The 18660-nt window shown below is 41.1% G+C and overlaps 1 protein-coding gene across 1 annotated transcript in view; it reads left to right on the top strand.

Moving 5' to 3' along the window:
• The window catches only part of WRN (WRN RecQ like helicase), a 405773-nt gene that overhangs the window by 142944 nt on the left and 244169 nt on the right, over positions 1 to 18660 (top strand). Inside the window, exons 19-21 of the mRNA XM_033960777.1 lie at positions 5706 to 5781; positions 10836 to 10903; positions 12054 to 12162. Coding sequence (XP_033816668.1) covers positions 5706 to 5781; positions 10836 to 10903; positions 12054 to 12162 — 253 coding nt within the window. The remainder of the gene's footprint in view (positions 1 to 5705; positions 5782 to 10835; positions 10904 to 12053; positions 12163 to 18660) is intronic.

The following is an 18660-nucleotide window of genomic DNA, read 5'->3' as shown; positions in this document are numbered from 1 at the left end:
CATCCGCCAAGCCTTGTGCATAGCAGGTAAGAAGGGGTTAGACTGTAGCTGTGGTAAATCAGGCAATTGAAGAACAAGAAGGAGATAACTAAAATGATAGGGCTGAAAATGAAAACACTCAATATCAGGCAAGGAAAAACAGGTAGAGTTACAAAACCAATCATGAATGTGACATAATTGGCAAGCAAGGTTAAACCTAGAAATACACAAAAGGCCCAACCCCCCTTGAGCAGTTGGAAGCATTAGTTTGGATAATGAGATCCGAGCCCGTTTACCCTGTCACAAGTATGCTCAAAGGTGAGACCGGTGTTGGGATAAATGTTGTGACATTAACATTAAGGGAAGAGTTTGCAGTAAGTAAAGCCATTGTGGGAGTATCATCATGTTATAAAGAGCAATGCGTCCAGAGAGAGAGAGAGGATATGCTCGCCAATTATGTAACGTGGTAGCGGTACGACGGAGTAGGGGCAGAACATTTGAGCTATAAAGCCTAGCTAGATTCTGTGGGATAGCCACCCCTAAGTAAACCAAATGAGAGGAAGCCCATTGTAAGGGAAACACCCCACTCCAGGTCTGCCTCACCTCTGGCAAAGTAGGGAGTGCTAGAGACTTTTGCTTATTTAAGATCAAACCTGAATAGATATTAAACTCATCAAGGAGTTCCAACGCTCAAAATAACGAGTGTTGCAGGTTGCCCAAAGTGAGCAAAAGATCGTCTGCAAAGGCCAACACCCGCAACTGAGAATTACCCTCAGGCAATCCCGTAAGCTCGTCATCTTTCTGGAGTGTGCATAAAAGAGGGTCTAAATATAAAAGAAAAAGAAGAGGGGACAGCGGACATCCCTACCGAATTCCTGTACCAATGGAAAATGATGGAGACTTCACTTCATTGACTAACACCGAGGCAGTAGGTCCCGAATAAAGCGCCTGTATAGAAGCTAAATAACTGTCCGGAACCCCCATATACTGCAAGACCTGAAACAAGTAATGCCAGTGGACCTTGTCAAAAGCTTTCGCTGCATCAAGCCCTACAAGCAAACCAGGCATCTACATCTGCTGTGCGCGAGAGTAAGCTAGGAGAATCCTTCTTACATTAAGTACAGAATGACGAGTCCGAACAAAACCCACCTGTTCAGGAACAATGAGAGAAGGCAACAAGGAGGCTAACCTATCAGCCAAAACACGAGCAAATATTTTAATATCAACATTCAGCAATGATATCGGCCGATATGACTCTAGATCAGTGGGCGGCTTGGAGGGTTTGGGTATAAGAGTAATCAGGGCTTCATTGGAGTAACGGGGGAATGTCCGCTGCGCCTGAATGGTCGTATAATAGTCTAAAAGAGAGCCCCCAATAGAAAGAGATAAGATATTAAAAAACTCAGGGGAATAGCCATCAGGCCCCGGTGCCGCACAAGGTCTCAGTTTGTGAATCGCCTGGAGCACTTCCTGCAGATGTAAGGGTCGATCTAAGAGGGACATCTGAGCAGCCGTCAGTTTAGGCATACCAGTGTCTTCCAGATAATCACACACATCCGGACCCATGTAAGGACCCGGAGACGCGTAGAAGGCCTCAAAATAACGGTGAAAGCTAGCAGAGATGTCCGCCGAAGATGTCAGGATCCTCCCTGAACTCTCATGAATCATAGAAATGTATCGAGATCCCTTCCAACTTTTAGTTATGGATGCTAACAGCTTCCCCGCCCTATTGCCATATTTATAAAATTGAAATTTACGAAAAAACAACAATTTTTTCGTTCGTTCGTGAATGAGAGAATTCAGAGCAACCAACACTGTCTGATAAGCCTCCCGATTTGCGGCTGTGGGACTACGCAATAAGTCTCTTTTTAATGACACCAATTGTCGTTCAAGTGTCACTATGCGACTCACTATATGTCGAGCGCGAGTGGCTACATATGCTATGATGTCCCCGTGTAATACTGCCTTAGCCGCGTCCCAAAATAAAACAGGCTGTTCCACATGTTGGGCATTAAAACATCCCACTTATCAGACAAAAACTTTTGGGTATCATGATGTAAATAAGAGGGAAATCTCCATCCCGTCCCTGGGCCCACTGGTCCACCCACCGCAACATCAATCCAAATCATATTGTGATCCAACACCTCCAAAGGGCCTATGGTCGCCTCAGTAACCCGAGAAAACAGGGATTCCGATAATAAGATATAATCAATCCTAGAGAAGGACCCATGCACTCTAGACTGGTGGGTATAATCCCACTCAGTAGGATGGAGGAAGCGCCAGGGATCAACCAACCCCAAGGCTCTACAGAGATAAGGGACCCCTTTTGTCTGCCTCAACGAAGACACTCCCGATGCCCCAGATCGGTCCATGGCCGAGTCAAGAACTTGGTTTAGATCACCAACCAGAACTAAAGGGCAATTGGAATCCTGTAAACAAATATTAACCAGATTTTGAAAATAGGTATGTTTATACCCGTTAGGGCCGTAGCCCACCAAGAGACGAAAGGGCCCACCGGGTCCCACCACCCTCACCAAGAGGTAACGACCCTGAGGATCACGCCGTTGTACTTGGACAGTGCACGCTAAGCCCTTCCGTATGAGATTGGCCACTCCAGCCTTCTTCCCCAGCGAAAAGGCATAATGAATATCCCCAACCCAACCCCTCTGAAGCTTTTTGTGTTCTAGGTCAGTGAGCTTAGTCTCCTGGAGACAGGCGATGTCCGCACGATGATGTTTCAGTTGAGACAGAATCTTGGTGCGCTTAGCAGGGGATGTAATTCCCGACACATTCCATGAGAGTATGCGCAGTGTTCGATCACCCATAGTGTACCCCACCACGGAACCTAAAACATGTCAACCACCAAGAAAAAATAGTCCCAGGTGCCCAGCCTCACCCCAAGACCCAGGGTACACAAGCCAATCAATCCATGCATGCATCCCCACAAAAGTCAATCCCAGTCATAAAACAAAAAATAAAACAGAATACCATAACAATGCCGCTGCCATTACCCAAAAACTAAACCCACCCCATCCCCAACAAACACTCCCATATATCCCTACCATGAAGGATATGTACAGGTCACGAGAGACACCTAACCCAGGGCCGCCCTGGTCATCAGTGAAAAATAGTCCCCAAGGAGCCAACGGGACTAGAAACCCCTCCGCACTAGTAATCTAGACGAACAAACTGAAACTAATGCATACACAAGTCCATGCAGTAATAGAAAACAGTCAATCAGCCCCAGAGTCTGGGCCACTAAGGAGCTTTATAAAATCAGCAGCTGCCTCTGGGGACTGGAAAGACTTCCAAACTCCATTATGGTGAACCCTGAGCAAAGCCGGATAGTTAAATTGAAACCTCCTCTTAAGCTCAGCAAGTTTAGCACATAAAGGGTAATAAGGCTTCCTCCTTTCTTGCAAAGCCACCGAAAAGTCCTGGCTGATGTGGACAGCGGTTCCATTATAGTTGAGCACATCCCGTTTGGCCCGGTATTGTTGTAAAAGTTCCACCTTGTATCGAAAATTCAGCAGTTTCAAGATAACCACCCGCGGGCGCGTTTCCAAGCCCGCTCGGGGGCCCAAACGATGAGCCCGTTCCAAGCGTAAGGGGCCCAAAAGAGGGTGGGAGAGGCAGTTCTTCTTGCAGCTAACGCTCCAGGACATCTAATAAAAGACGGTCAGCAATAGTTTCCGGAATGCCCATGATATGCAAGTTGGAGCGTCGCGAACGATTTTCCAGATCATCAAGCTTCTCTGACTGTGACAGCACTTGGGCCTGGAGCGTGGTCAAAGCCGTCTCCCGAGTCTCCGATGAGTCTTCCAGGGTTGAAACCCGCTGTTCTAATTCCGCGGTGCGGGCCGCTGCAGCAGACAAGAGATTTTCAATATTTGAAATTTGTGAGGAAAGAAGTTCCATTTTCGGTCCCAGGACTTGCGCGATCGCCTCCTTGATGTCTCCCAGCGCAGTCTCAGTGAGATGGGAGACCGCCGCTGCGGGGCTCGCCGCCATCTTGCCCTCAGAAAGCCGCACACGTTCGCGATCTTTCCGAGCGTTTTTAGTAGTCATGGAGTCCTGGGAACGCGTAATGTATCTGTCCATATATTAAGGTGCCCGGTAATATGCAGCGCAAGCATCGGAGGGAGAAACAGTCCCGCAATTTAGTAAAAGTAAACAGGGCAGCCCCGGAGCAAGCGAGGGAACGTCTTCACTCGCTCATAGCATCACGTGACCTCTCCCTCCTTTATTTGTTGGCTTCATAGCTGTATTATTGAGCTGCAGGTCCCTTGAGCTGATGCTGGGTGGGAATGCACCAGCATGTGTGCAGTATAGGTACTGCATTAAAAATTTTAAGTGACAGTGCACTTGGTAGTGTCCTTACCAGGTTCCCTGGATGACATCACTTACATGTGAGAATTTATGCCTGCTATCCTCGGAGAAAACCTGCTACAGGTAAGTAACTTTTGCTTTATATTCAGTATCTATGATTTTCAGCTAACTCTCCTCCATTTACTGAACACTTTGTGGTGCATGTGGCCAAACCTCTACAAAGAGGTTGAGAAATAGTCAACATATTTAGAAACTAGTAGTAATCCATCCTTGTGTGATTAATGCCAGAACTGGTTCATTAAATTGCTAGTCTTGATCTTTTTCAAATTTTCATTTCATCCATTTCATTTCATCCATTTTAGGCAGCTATAACTGCTCAGCTTACTGTCCAAAGACATATTTCACATAGTTTAACAAGTTTTCTAGGTAGCAGCAGATCCCTGACTGTGTTTCCCTTCCTCTTGAATATGTTCACTATCTTTACTTTATTCTAGTGGATTCAAACTTGTGAACCGAGGGCCACATGCGGCTCACCAGGTACTATTTTGAGGCCTTCGGTATGTTTATCATAATCACAAAAGTAAAATAAAACAGTTTCTTGATCATATGTCTCTTTAGCTTTAAATCACAATATTATTATTAAGACTTAGCCAAAAGGAAAGATTTATAAACTAAAAGAGTTTTACCTCATGCAAAATTGTCATTTCTTTAATAAGACATTAACTGTTTTTTTCTGAGGCCCTCCAAGTACCTACAAATCCAAAATGTGGCCCTACAAGGGTTTGAGTTTGAGACCACTGGTTTATTCTGTTTTTGCACTTCTTTATCCTGCACTTGCACTTAGGGCTCCTTATACAAAGGCACGCTAGGGCCTTAATGCGCGGAATAGCGCGAGCTAAAATGCCACATGCACTAGCCGCTACTGCCTCCTTTTGAGCAGGCGGTAGATTTTTGGCTAGCACACGCTAATCTGGTGCGTGCGGTAAAACTCGTAGCGCACCTTTGTAAAAAGAGCCTTTAGTCTCTGCTGTTGTCAATCAATAAAAAAATGCTGTGTTCTGCCACAGACTATAGTAGACCTTGATTTCCCTTGTATCTTAAGTTTATTTCCATGGTGGCTGTGAGCTTATTTCAATGTATAGTCAAAAACACTTTCCTATGAACCTGTTTCTGCTAGTTCAAATGAGCAAGGTGAACTTTACTGTCTTTGCTAATAAATCTCCTCCTTTCAGAAGCGATTGCTTTTCCTCTATGTCCTAATATCTGCTTGGCATTAGGAAGAAAAACAATTCTCTATTATTTATTTCTTTGGTTGGCATTCTGGGATTCCAGTGCATTAGGATACCTGTATGTTTTTAGGACACTGGAAGAAGCTGAAATACTTTTATTTTTTTTAGATCCTTCTTTGCCTGAGCCCAGTACCGAGCAAATCAGATGTCTGAAGACATATTTTGGACATTCTAGTTTCAAATCGTAAGTGTTCCCTGATAACCTGTAATATTCTGTGCTTGCAATGTTTCATGTGTGCTGCTAGAGTGATAGCTGCTGGAAATCTAGCTATTCTGTTTCCACTATAGGAGTGGGCAGACTTTTGAGCCTAAAGGCATATTAGGGGTCCATTGAGAAGTTTGAGGAGAATGTTGGTCTGCAAAGGAGTGTGCTTTCTTCTTCCTAGAGATATAAGTAAACGACAGAAAAGGTCTAAAGCAGGGGGTGTCCAACCTCAGCCCTCGCCAGGTCTTTAAGTTCATATTTCAGTTTTATCTGTACATTGACATAACTCGGTATAGTATGGTGTAATAACTTTAAACCTGAACTCTGTGTTCTGTGAATCTAGGCCTTTGGAGCAAGCTAGATCAGGAAATTTTGCTCATCGCATTACAAACCTTTCGAGTCCACTCCTGTAGAATCCACGGCTTAAATGCATATTGAGACAAGTATTTTGATAATGCATACAGGGAAATGAAATAATAATATATTTCAATAAATCTGAGGTTGTCTAAAGATGAAGTTTACACTAGGTTACTTTGAGAAGGGAGAAAATAAAGCAACTCCCTGCCTTATTGATTCAGAGACCCATGCAATAAATTGCATTAGGCTTTGTACACAGATTTTAGTGCACAATTTTATGGGAATACAATATAAAAAGTTTTGCACTTAAGCCTTAAATAGACATTAGCACCCAGCACATTTAAATCCTATGATAATAATAAAAGTATTAGGGGTTTGGTGTAAATGCAAAGAAATGCATAGAAGACCCGAAGACTGAGTGTAGTCTTCTGTAAAGCTGGGTTATTAATGCAAGCCCTGAGGAGGAGTAAATAATTAGCTTGTCTTGCAGTTGGTGCTAGTGGGGATTTATGTAGCCTAATGGTTTGTACAGCAGCCTGAGAACCTGGATAACTGGATTCGATTTGTATTCAAAATACTCATTGCCCAGAAAATTGTTTTGTGTATATTTATACCATTTTGCAGCATAAATGTAGAGTGGTACAGTTGCTAGGTTGGAAAGAAAACCTCAGGTCCCAGTTTGCTGCTAGCTATTTTGATTTAGCTTATAAACCGCCATTGGTATGACGAGTGAGGTGATTAAATTTATTCAGAGTAGTGAAGACCCAGGAGGATTGCGAACATCTGAGCTGCTGAGTTTCCGTACAGTATGTGGTGTAAGATGCACAAAGTTTTGAAGTTTATTCAGGATGATATTGGAAGCCAGTGTAGTTTGATGAAGGTAGAGATAGAATGATATTTCTTTAGTTTGAAAATTAGCCTAACGGCAGTGTTCTGAATGAGCTGCAGTTTGTGGATTAGGAAGGTGTTGATGCCTAAATAGGCGGAATTGCAATAGTCTAGTTCAGGTAAAACCATCATCTGGACATTCAGAGCAATGGTGTGAGTGAAAGTGCGGCCTTGTGAGTCGCAGTTGTCGCATAGTGTAGATGGTCTTTTTTTGGAGATTAGAGATTTGTGGTTCCATCGTGAGAGTGTCGTCTACCATGCAGCCGAACACTTTGGTGGATTTTTCCATTGTGAGGGTGATGTCAGTTGGAAGGGTGAGGTTTGTCATAGTGTTCTGTTTTATGGTGTGGAAACCAATGGTTTGGTCTTGCTGACTTTCAGTTTGTTGATTGTTGCCCAGGTTTGGATTTTAGTTATATTGCTTGAGATTTTTTTGGCGATATTTGGCTGGTTATAGGCTTTGGGGATGAGGAGGAGGATGTCATCGGCATAGGAAAGTATGGTTTCATCTTCCAGTAGGATGTGACCCAGTGAGCTCATGAATAAATTGAAAAGGATTGGGGATAGTGGGGAGCCTTGTGGGATACCACAGAATGCCTTCCAGGGGTTGGAGTATTCTTCATGCTTTTTGACCATGTATTTGCCGTTTTGTAGGAAGTCAGTGAACCATTCAGTACTGTTCCTGTTATTCGAATTTCCGAGAGTTTGATTAGGAGTAGTTGGTGGTCTACTGAGTCGAAGGCTGCGAAGATGTCAAATTGGAGTAATATTGCTTGTTTCCCCAAACTCAGCAGTTGTCTGATTTTAGTAAGTAGAGTGATGACGAGGAGCTCGGTACTGTGTTGTTTTCGGAAGCAGTATTGGGATGGGTGGAGGCAGGCTCAATGTAGGTGGCTAGTTGTTTGCTGACATGGGTCTCAAGGATTTTTGTGAGAACCGGAATGCCCGCAATTGGCCTGTAGTTGGATGCTATGGAGGGTCTGCTTGGGCTGTTTTCCATATAGGGGTTAGGGCTATTTTACCCATTTCTTTGGGTAGGTGGCCCTGGTTCAGGGAACTGTTTAGGAGATTGGTGATACAAATAATGATATGGTGTGAAGCTGCTGAAAGGAGCTATGGGGGGCAGTTGTCTAGGGAGCTGCTTCGTGGGGGCTAATTTTGATAATAGGTTTTTGGTATCGGGGATGGAAAGAATGGTGAATGTGGTCCAGATTTAGTTGGTGTTTATAGGTTCTGAGTATTCAGTGATGTTAGGTTGGGAAATGTTTGGAGTGGCTTTCTTTGCAACTTCTGTTTGGACCGATTTGACCTTGTTGAGGAAGAAATCCGCTAGGTCTTGTGCTGAGATTTTGTTGGTGTGGGTTTCAGATTCCTGGGTTGGGGGGAAGTCAGTTGACATACCAGGAGAAATAGTTTTTTGCTGTCTGCTAATTTGTTTCCTAATTTGCTAGCGTAGTAGTTTTTCTTGGTTTCAGATATATTGTCCTTATATTTATTTATTGCTGCTCGCTACTGTGTTCTGTGCTCCAGTGTTTTGGGTTTTCTCCTTTTCCTCTCTAGACACCTGCATAACTGTTTGTCAAGTCTTAAAGACTCCGTAAACCAGGGCGAAGTCTGGTTTGATTTTATTTTGCGTGGATGGAGGGGGGTTATGGTGTCTGGGATATTGATTATGGTTTTATTCCAACTGGTTATCATTGAGATGGTGTTATTCATAGGGGGGAGGGAGAGCGTCTGATACCATGTTCCAAAAAAGACCTGATCTCGTTTTCCTGCAGACTAGTCTTATGTCCTTGGTAGCTTTGAGGTTTAGGTCTGTGTCAGTTAGGTTTAAGCTGAATTTCAGGAAATGGTGATCTGTCCAGGGGACATGGGAAGAGTAATGATTACCATGTGGGTGATATGTGGAGTAATGCAAAATACAAAAACACCCACTCTCTTCGAGTAGAGCCTTGAGTTTGGTAACTTCATTGTTCGATTCTGATTTGAGGGGTAGGTTAATGTCACTGAGTATTAATAGTTTGTCATGTTGGCAAGTAAGATTTGTTATTATTTCCATCGTTTTGGTGATGGAGTTAGAGTGAGAGCTAGGGGGTCTATAGAGTAGAAGAATTCCCACATTCTTGTGTGCTAAGTTGTGCTTGCTTTCAAGCTTGCAGGCAGTGTATTTTAGATTGGGTTGGGAGTTTGACTCTACTTCGGTGATGATAAATGAGTTTTTGTAAATAATTGCTAGGCCCCCCTCCTCATTTAAGTTTTCTGGGTAGATGAAGTATGTTGTAACCCTGTGGACAAAGGTGAGGGAGTTCGGGACTTTCAAGGTCTTTTAGCCATGATTCGTGATGAACATCAGGGCAATGGCATTGGATGTGATTAGGTCATTTATGATGAATAGTTTGTTTACCACTGATCTAGCGTTGACGTACATGCAGGGGACGGGTGATGGGTTTATTAGTTTTAGGTTTTGCTTTGTGTACCGCCATTTTGGATCAAGGAGCCCTTACTGTTCTGATGTGTCAAGGCACAAAAAATAAATATGTTGAGACTCGTGATACAAATGGCAGCTGTGAATGAATAAAATAAAAAATTTGAAAGAAATAGAGGTTTTATTAAATACTGAATTGAGTGACATATAATTGGAAATGAGATTGAGGACAAACTGTGTTTGGATATGTTAAAATCGCTGTTTGATGGTGAAAGAAGTGAAACCAAAAATATGTATTTGGCAGACTATCATAGAACAAACAAATGTGAGAGAAAAGTGAAATAATATAGGAACCAGTCATTAGCAAGCATTTGAAATATACCATACAGAAAATGAGAGTTTTGGTCTGACTCTTCATTTTCTGTAACATTGTCTGAAACATGACATGTCAAATCATTCAAGCTTTTATCACAATATTGTCCAGTAAACTTGACTGGTGATTGTTTCATCGTTTCTGTTGGTTCACTGTCTGCTCCGTTTCTTTTATTGTTGGTGACTTGCTCAGACAGGTTTAGTTCTTCTGTTTGTTCTGTTGATTTTATTTTTATAGTCATCTTCCCTTCCTCTCTGCTCCATGGGCACCATCTCCTCCCTTCTCTCTTCTCCCCACCATCTCTTCGCTTTGCTTTGCTTTGCCTTGCCTCCCCTCCCCAGGAACCTATTCTCTGCCTCTCTTCCCTTTCCTTCTCCTCCTCCTTCTCCACCTCAGGAGTTTAGTCATCAGATAATACTCCCCTACCCCCACATCTCTCTCTCTTTTTTTCCTTTTTCAGCTGCAGCCTGCAAACACCTCCCCCAGTCTGTATCTTTTTCTACCGGCACCTCCTCTTAGTGGAGCCCCCACTCCTTCTCCCTGCCCTTCATGGCCCTGAACTCTATCTCTGCAGTGAAAGCAGAGTGCTTTCACCCCGGTCTGAAGCCTTTCTCTCTATAATGTCAAGAAACAGGAGGAGAGGCAGAACTTCTTGTTTCCTGATGTTACAGAGAGAGAAGCTTCGGCTGGGAGAAAGCATTCTGCTTTTACTGCAGCGATGGAGTTCAGGGCAGGGAGAAGGAGCAGCAGAGGAGAGGAGGTTGCCTGCGTACCTGCAGAGGTAAGAGAAGGTGCCGGCAAAAACAGAAGCAGGGGGAGCAGTTGACTCAAATTTTAAAAGAAATTTTATGCAATTAATTTATTAACACATTAATCATGTTAATAATGCATTAAATGTACAGACCTAATTGAAATGAAATCAAATTTAGCACTATATGCACCACTTTGATAAATTAAAATTGACGTATTTTTTTCTTATTTAACTTCTAGAGTTCAGTGGAAAGTGATCCACTCTGTGTTGCAAAATAGGAGAGATAACCTTGTCATCATGGCAACTGGTGAGCTAGTTTTGCTTTTAAACTATTTACATAGAAATGTCAGTACATTAGGCAAGAAATACAGGCCCAGTTTTCAAGGCAAGTTATACCTTTACCAAAAACCAGTGACACATTAACTAGCTTATCTATGCATTTTCAGCCACAGTAAGGATGGTATCATGACAAGAGTAAGGGTATTTGATATACTGCCTTTCTGTGGTATAATCAAAATAATTTACATTTATTATATGCAGGATATTTTCTCTGTTCCTAGTAGGCTACATTCTGAGTATTGTACCTGGGGTAATGGGGAGTTAAGTGACCTGTCCAGAATTGCAAGGAGCTGCAGTATGAATTGAACCCAGTTCCCCAGTTTCTTAGTCCACTTCACTAACCGCTAGGCTATTCAGCTAAATGATGTGCCACTATCTGTATAATGTGGGGCCAGATTTGGGGCAAGTCAAGAGGACTTTCAAATTAGCTTGGTAGCAGCTAAAGGGATAACAGAGAATTAGAGAAAAGGAAGGCAGATAAAGATCATGTAGCCTATCTAGTCTGTATATCCATGCCATCTACTATACCTTCCTCTTCCTTAGAGATCCAATGTACTTGTCCCAAGTTTTCTTGAATCAGCTATACTTTTCAATTATTTATTTCGATTTTTATCCCGTTCTCCCAGAAGCTCAGAATGGGTTACAAGTAGACATTCACAATCATTTGAAAACAGACTAGTCATGACAACAAGTAGGTTACAGTAGACAATAACAGAGCTTATTCTAGAGACCAGACTGGTCTCATCTCCACTACCTCCACATTTATACACTGCAAAGTTAGAAAATGATATATACGTAAAGAGCTTCTAAACCTGTCCTGGGGGCCTTAAAACCAGGCACGTTTTCAGGACGTCTACAGTGAAAATGCATTAGATAAATTTGCTTTGGATGCCTAGTATATTAAAATTTATCACTTCCATATTCATAACCTGAAAATCTACAGTTTATGGGACTGTAAGGTCCAGCCTGGGAAATCCCTGTTCCAAGTCTGTACATGTCATATTAATTCATTGTTCAAATGGTTTGATAAAAGTTGAATATGGTGGCCCCAGGCCATTAAACATGAATGAACTATAGTTTTCTGTTATTACATTATAATTTCTTTTCTCTTTTTTGAGGCTATGGGAAGAGTTTGTGCTACCAGTTTGTACCTGTTTACACAGCAGGTATTGGGATAGTCATTGCACCTCTCATCTCTCTGATGGAGGACCAAGTGCTTCAGCTTGAGTAAGTGACAAGGTCCAGAAAGTAATCTGGCTGCTGTGTTAACTTTTCTTCTGTTCCTTCATACAGACTAATAAGCAAACGGAATAATAATGTAAGCTGATAGATTTTTATTGGGTTAGAGCAGGGGTATCCAATGTCGGTCCTCGAGGGCCGCAGTCCAGTCGGGTTTTCAGGATTTCCCCAATGAATATGCATTGAAAGCAGTGCATGCAAATAGATCTCATGCATATTCATTGGGGAAATCCTGAAAACCCGACTGGACTGCGGCCCTCGAGGACCGACATTGGACACCCCTGGGTTAGAGTATCCAGAGTTGAGATAGAAATAACTGCAGCCTAGAGTTACATATTTTATGCATTGAAGTTAAAATCTTGTAGGAAATCCTAGCTGAAAATAGCAGCTAAGGTTTTTGTTTAAGCAAGGGGATAATGTGATCCCAGCATTTAGTCCCTGTTATTACTTTTCTGTGGTATTTTTGATGAGTTGTAAATGTTGCAGTAATCCAATTACATCAATAGCAGGGAATTAAGTAATTTCTACTATGACTATTTATTATTTTATAGTGCTACTAGGCACACGCAAGAGACAGTCCCTGCTTGAAAGAGCTTACAATCTAATTATGACAGACAAACAGGACAGAAGCGTGAATCTATATGTTGCTCAGGTAGGGAATTACAAAGGGAATGATGTGGTACAGTATATAGGGTAGGGGACTACAGAGAGAGTGACAAACGAATATGGGTGCTTTATAAGTGGGTCAGGGTAAGGACTTAAATGCAGCTTTTAAAAAAACAGGCTTTCAGCCTAGATTTGAATACAAGCAGAGACAGAGCCCGATGAAATGAGTCAGGCAGTTTGTTCCAGACATATGGCGCAGCAAGGTAGAAAGTAGAATTTCTGTAAGTCTTTTTCAGCATTCGTCACAAGGAGAAGCACTAAATAGAGCATGTACCGGTACGCTAATAAGGTGTGCGGGGTCAGCAGCGCCACCGCTTTGCGGCAACAGAAGAGAAAGTTGTTGGCAGCCTCAGAGTCTGCCTTATTTCTTACTTCATACTGCTGGAGTGTTTCTGCCAGGACACTCTCCACAAAGAGAAACTGGGGATTATTGAATGAAAGAAGGAGAAAGTTAAGAAGGAGGGGGTTGTCCACAGTGTCAGGAGAGAGATTCCATTCACCCCTTACTGGTTAAGCAGGTCAAACACAGAAATGTTTGATTTAACTTAGTACTATTGGTGATTATTAGTAGACAGTACATGAATAGATGAAGATCTGTGTTCTGTTTATGTTGTGTTTCAGGTTTGTTAACTGCTTGTCCAAGCAATTTGATTTCTTTATGGAAATGTACATTGATGTATTGCTCATCATGTTAATCTGGATAATGATATGTCTAGTTTTCATGTTTACAATATATTTGGCTAGTAAACATATTCCATTCCTTTAATCTCCCCATCCCTCAATTTCTCTCTTCAGCTTCCCTACCACAGTGGATAAACATACTTGCACTGTCATAGGAGCCAACTTTTGAAAATGATTGGGGTGCTGCACTCATGATTCATAACACATTTCCACCTTACCCAGCTAAGAAAAAAAAAAGGAAAACCAAAGAACATCTGGTAGTGAGTGAGCCTGTATCTAAATGTCAAGAGGAGTGCAGATAATGTTGACAAATCAAAATCTAGGGTACTGCCACTTTCTCTTCCCTTTGCAGCTTGTCAGCATCATAGTTTTGTCAAGACAAAACTTTTATGGTTCGGTCCCAAACTAGACCGATTAGCATCTTTACTGCGGTTAAATTCTGGTGATACTTTGAAGATTGAATTTTCATCAAAAATCCTGAAGTTTGTTCTGGATTCTACTCTTTCTTTGTCAAATCAGATTAATAATATAACGAAAAAATAAGGGGATTACAACTGATGACTTCTTTGCTCTAATAATTCATTTTCCTTGTCCTATTAGTTAACTCTTTTGTAAACTGAATCGAGCCCCAAAGTTGGAATGACTCGGTATACAAGACCAAGGATTGGATTGGATAGTCTCTTTGTCTCCATTCAGGCCATCCACTATACTTTTCTCCAACTAGTCCCTTTCTTCCTTCAGTCCATCTATATCAGTGGTCTCAAACTCGCGGCCTGGGGCCCACATGCGGCCCGCCAGGTATTATTTTGAGGCCCTCGGTATGTTTATCATAATCACAATTTTAAAATTCCTATATTCTATCTACTCCCCAAAATTCACAAAGATACACAACATCCCCCTGGACGTCCAATAGTTTCGGCTCGTGATTCATTGCTGGAGAAAACAAGCAAATATATTGATATAAAACTGAAGAGTCATCTGAAAGACATTAGATCATATATTCAAGACACTACACAATTTCTTAAAATGCTAAACGACATTGAACCTGACGTCTTAGAAGATTGCACATTAGTCACTTTTGATGTATGCTCGTTATATACCAGCATACCCCAAGATGAAGCTCTTCAAGTCCTGGTTAATCTATGGAATACTCAATATGATCCTGGGAATGGTTTTGTACAATTCTTGAAAGAACTATGTACCATAGCTTTGAAAAATAATTATTTCATCTTCAATGGGGAATTTTTTAAACAACTTTCTGGCATAGCTATGGGTGCATCTTTTGCTCCTACCATAGCCAATTTATATATGGCATGGTTTGAAGAGACTTTCATCTATAAATTAACAGGATTTCAATATGTGTTTAAATGGTGGCGTTTTATAGATGACATGTTTGTGATCTGGCTAGGGACCCAACTTCAACTTCAAGAATTTGTTTCAATGTTGAATCAGTGTCATGAGTTTATCAAATTTACTATGTCATCTAGTAAAAACAAAATCAATTTTTTGGATGTATGGGTACAACTGGATGGAATCCGTTTAACAACATCAGTATTTCGAAAACCAACGGATAGAAACACACTGTTGAGATTTGATAGCATGCATCCTGCACATCTGAAAACCAGTATTCCTTTTGCCCAGTTTTTAAGATATAGGAGAATTTGCAATAGTAAAGAAAATTTTCTTCAAGAATCAAAGATACTGGAGCAAAGATTAATATCTAGAAAATATCCAACATCCATAATTAAAAAAGCAAAGAAAAGAGCTTTGTTTAATCCTAGAGAGATTTTATTGGATTACAATAAATCTCCGGAGAATAAAGAAGAATCTGGAATAATCCCTTGCATTATTAAACAGACTTGCATATCTCCCCAGATTATTAAGAAATATAAAAAACATCTTCCATTGCTTAAAACACTTCCATGTTTTGTAAACAAAAAATTTATTTTTCCTCAGTCTAGAAATAGAAATTTAAGTGATTGGTTGTGCCATACATCTAAAGAAAAGTTTGTTAATGAGAGAACAGAATCTACTTTTGGACATAGTCCATGTGGACATTGCACGAATTGTAAAATCATGTCCACAATCTCCAACTTTATAAATCCAATTGATGGGAAAAATTATATTCTTAAACAGACCTCTACTTGTCAAACAGCTAACGTGATTTATATAATACAATGCCCATGTGAATTATTTTATGTGGGCCAAACATCACGTAATCTAACTATAAGAATAACAGAGCATAAAAGTTGTTTGAATACATGTAAAATGACAGCACCAATAGTGGCTCATTGTTTAAATTTGGAACACAAGTTTGAAAGCCTGAAATGTTGGGTGGTTGAGAAAGTTATCCCTTCAATGAGACGTGGAGATATTAGAAAGCTTTTATGGCAGAAGGAACAACAATGGATAAGTCGCCTCCATACTATAGAACCACAAGGTTTAAATTCTGAGCATGAGTGGCAACCTTTCTTATGAATTTATGATTTGTTTTCTTGGATTTTGTGGTTTATGTGAAGTACTGATGTTTGACCTATCACTCATCGCGTTATTGCGATGATGTCATGACGCCCGACTTCGTTCTGTTTTTAAACGAGTAGGGCGCATATCTCGGTCTGAGGTCCATTTTGAGAGAAGCAGGCCTCCTGTTATACAGCTGACAGCGTGGAGATAACCTGGTGCAAACGAATCCCCTGAAGTAGCCTGCTTTCAGGCGAAATAGAAGATCTTTTCTATCGGGACGAAGATGTTTCTTCAGATGAGTGTTTAACTCTCTTATACACGCTATCATGCAGGTTTTATAGCCACGTTACTAAACCCTGTTTTGAATTTACCTACAGCTGTAGCTGATTGCCATAAATATAGTTAGTTTGGGGCTGTTTCACTTAATCATAGAAAACTATAGGACGTTGTAATTCAAATCCTTTGAGAATTTTTTGAAAACTATTCTTTTAAAGAGATGTTGAAGTATGAAAGTAACATATAATTGTACGGAGTTTTTTTATAAACCCGTGATGAGGTGGTGAGCTTTGGGCACTTGTGTAGTCCCGGCAACCCACAATTGAGGTTTATTTTTCTCCGTTTATTTATAATTTTGTCAACTGTCCTGTTTTTGTTATTTTTTGGTATGAATGAACCCCTACTTTAACTATTGACAACGTATATTTATAAAATATTGTTCTTCACGGAATACGATTGTACCTTTACTACATTTAGTTGATTTATCATAATCACAAAACAGTTTCTTGATCATATGTCTTTTTAGCCAAAAGGAAAGATTTATAAACTATAAAGAATTTTACCTCATACAAAATTATCATTTCTTTAATAAGACATTAACTATTTTTTCTGAGGCCCTCCAAGTACTTACAAATCCAAAATGTGGCCCTGCAAAGGGTTTGAGTTTGAGACCACTGATCTATACCATACGTCAGTCCCCTAATATTTTCTTCCCTCTCGCTCCTCTTAGTTCCCTTTCTCCATCCTTACTTCTTCTGCACAGGCATATAATTTGATGTTTTATATTTTGGGGCAGGATGTTTAATAGTTCTTTGCCTGAACCACTCCTTAAATCTTTCTATTCTATTCTGCTTCTCATTTTAAATTTCAAATGTTATTAAAATTTGGTATATCACCCCAGGACCAAGGCTGTCTAAGTGTTTACATTTATAATCAAGCTAAAATTAATAAGTAAAAGAGTTATTAAAAGGTAGAAATCTATTCATTCTAGAACAGTAGAAGATGGAAAGAAGCAAAAGTTCTTGTAGGGAAAGTATGCAGGTTCATAGGGCCCTCAGGCTGAGAACAGGGCACTTTCTGTAATGAGAGTGAAAATTAAGTTAACTACTGACTGCATCTTTAAATAAGTAGGTTTTCAAAACTGCACAAAATTCCAGATAAAATGGTGTTAATCTGATATCAAGAGTTCCACAATGTAGGCCCTCCAATGGTTATGGATACTGAAAAGAGGTTCTTGAGAATTATTCTAGTAAATAAGAACACTTATCTGGATTTAGTTTTAATTTATTACTGAGTAGCCATGAAGAAAGAAAGTCTAGCAAGCTGATTATTTAATGTAGCAATTGTGGCAGGGAAAGAATCATCCAGAGTTACAATTATTTGTATATCATCTGCTTATACGTAGGTGGTCTATCGTAATTGTGCAGTAGTCAAGAAAGGAGCCAAATATATGTTAAAGAGAGTTGGTGCTAGTAGTGATCCCCGAGGGACACCATAAAGCAGATTGTGAAAGTCAGAGGAGACTTAATTCCATCGTATGTAATGAGATCATCTTGAAACCAGAGGAGAGCTGTATATTGTATCTGTGATACCAATTTCTGATAGGTGATTCCTGGGAGAAATATTATGGAGAGATTGAGAATTTTGCGAAGGATTTGATCTGTGATGCACTCATTCGCGCAAAATTGAGCACAGTTCCATGGTACACACCTGTGGTGTGCGCCTTGGAAGATAGATGGTTTTAGCTGCTACCAGTGATGATGTCACTTCTGGTGGGTGCGGCTTGAAGTGCCTTGGTTATCGATCAAGAGCACTGTCTCAGCATGGGGAAGATCTGCAAAACATTACACAGTCACAGCAGTCAGAATCAGGTACAGCCTTCTTATTTCCTTCTGCTTCTCAGCAAGTTCTACTGCACCTTTCTCTAGCCAGTTGTCGTTCCGTGCAGGTTTGGCTTGCCACTCCTCACTCTCCTCTACAGGTGAGACTTCCTTTTGTTTGTAGATTTAACTCATCTTTAATTTGAGCAAGTATGAGAAGTACTGGCATACTCAGAGCAGGAAGGAAACAGCGGGGAGTGGCAGTAATGTAGTTATTTGGCTTGCATGGCTTGGTTTCTCCACCAGCAAGGTAAAAGTTGGTGCTGGAGTTCTGGAAGGGGCTCAAGCCCAAAGTGGGGAGGCCCAGGTCCCCAAAGACCCCCCCCTTAGCTATGCCACTGGTTCTCCCTTTCCCTGCTATATCTCTTCTCTCAGCCTTTCTTCCCCTCACGACACATCTTTCAGCTCTCATAAGAACATAAGAATAGCCTTACTGGGTCAGACCAATGGTCCGTCTAGGCCAGTAGCCCGTTCTCATTGTGGCCAATCCAGGTCACTAGTACCTGGCCAAAACCCAAGG

Source organism: Geotrypetes seraphini, chromosome 1 (assembly GCF_902459505.1).
Source record: "Geotrypetes seraphini chromosome 1, aGeoSer1.1, whole genome shotgun sequence".
Lineage (NCBI taxonomy): Eukaryota > Metazoa > Chordata > Amphibia > Gymnophiona > Dermophiidae > Geotrypetes > Geotrypetes seraphini.
The sequence above is the reverse complement of the archived record's forward strand: the minus strand, read 5'-3'. Positions and strand labels throughout refer to the sequence as shown.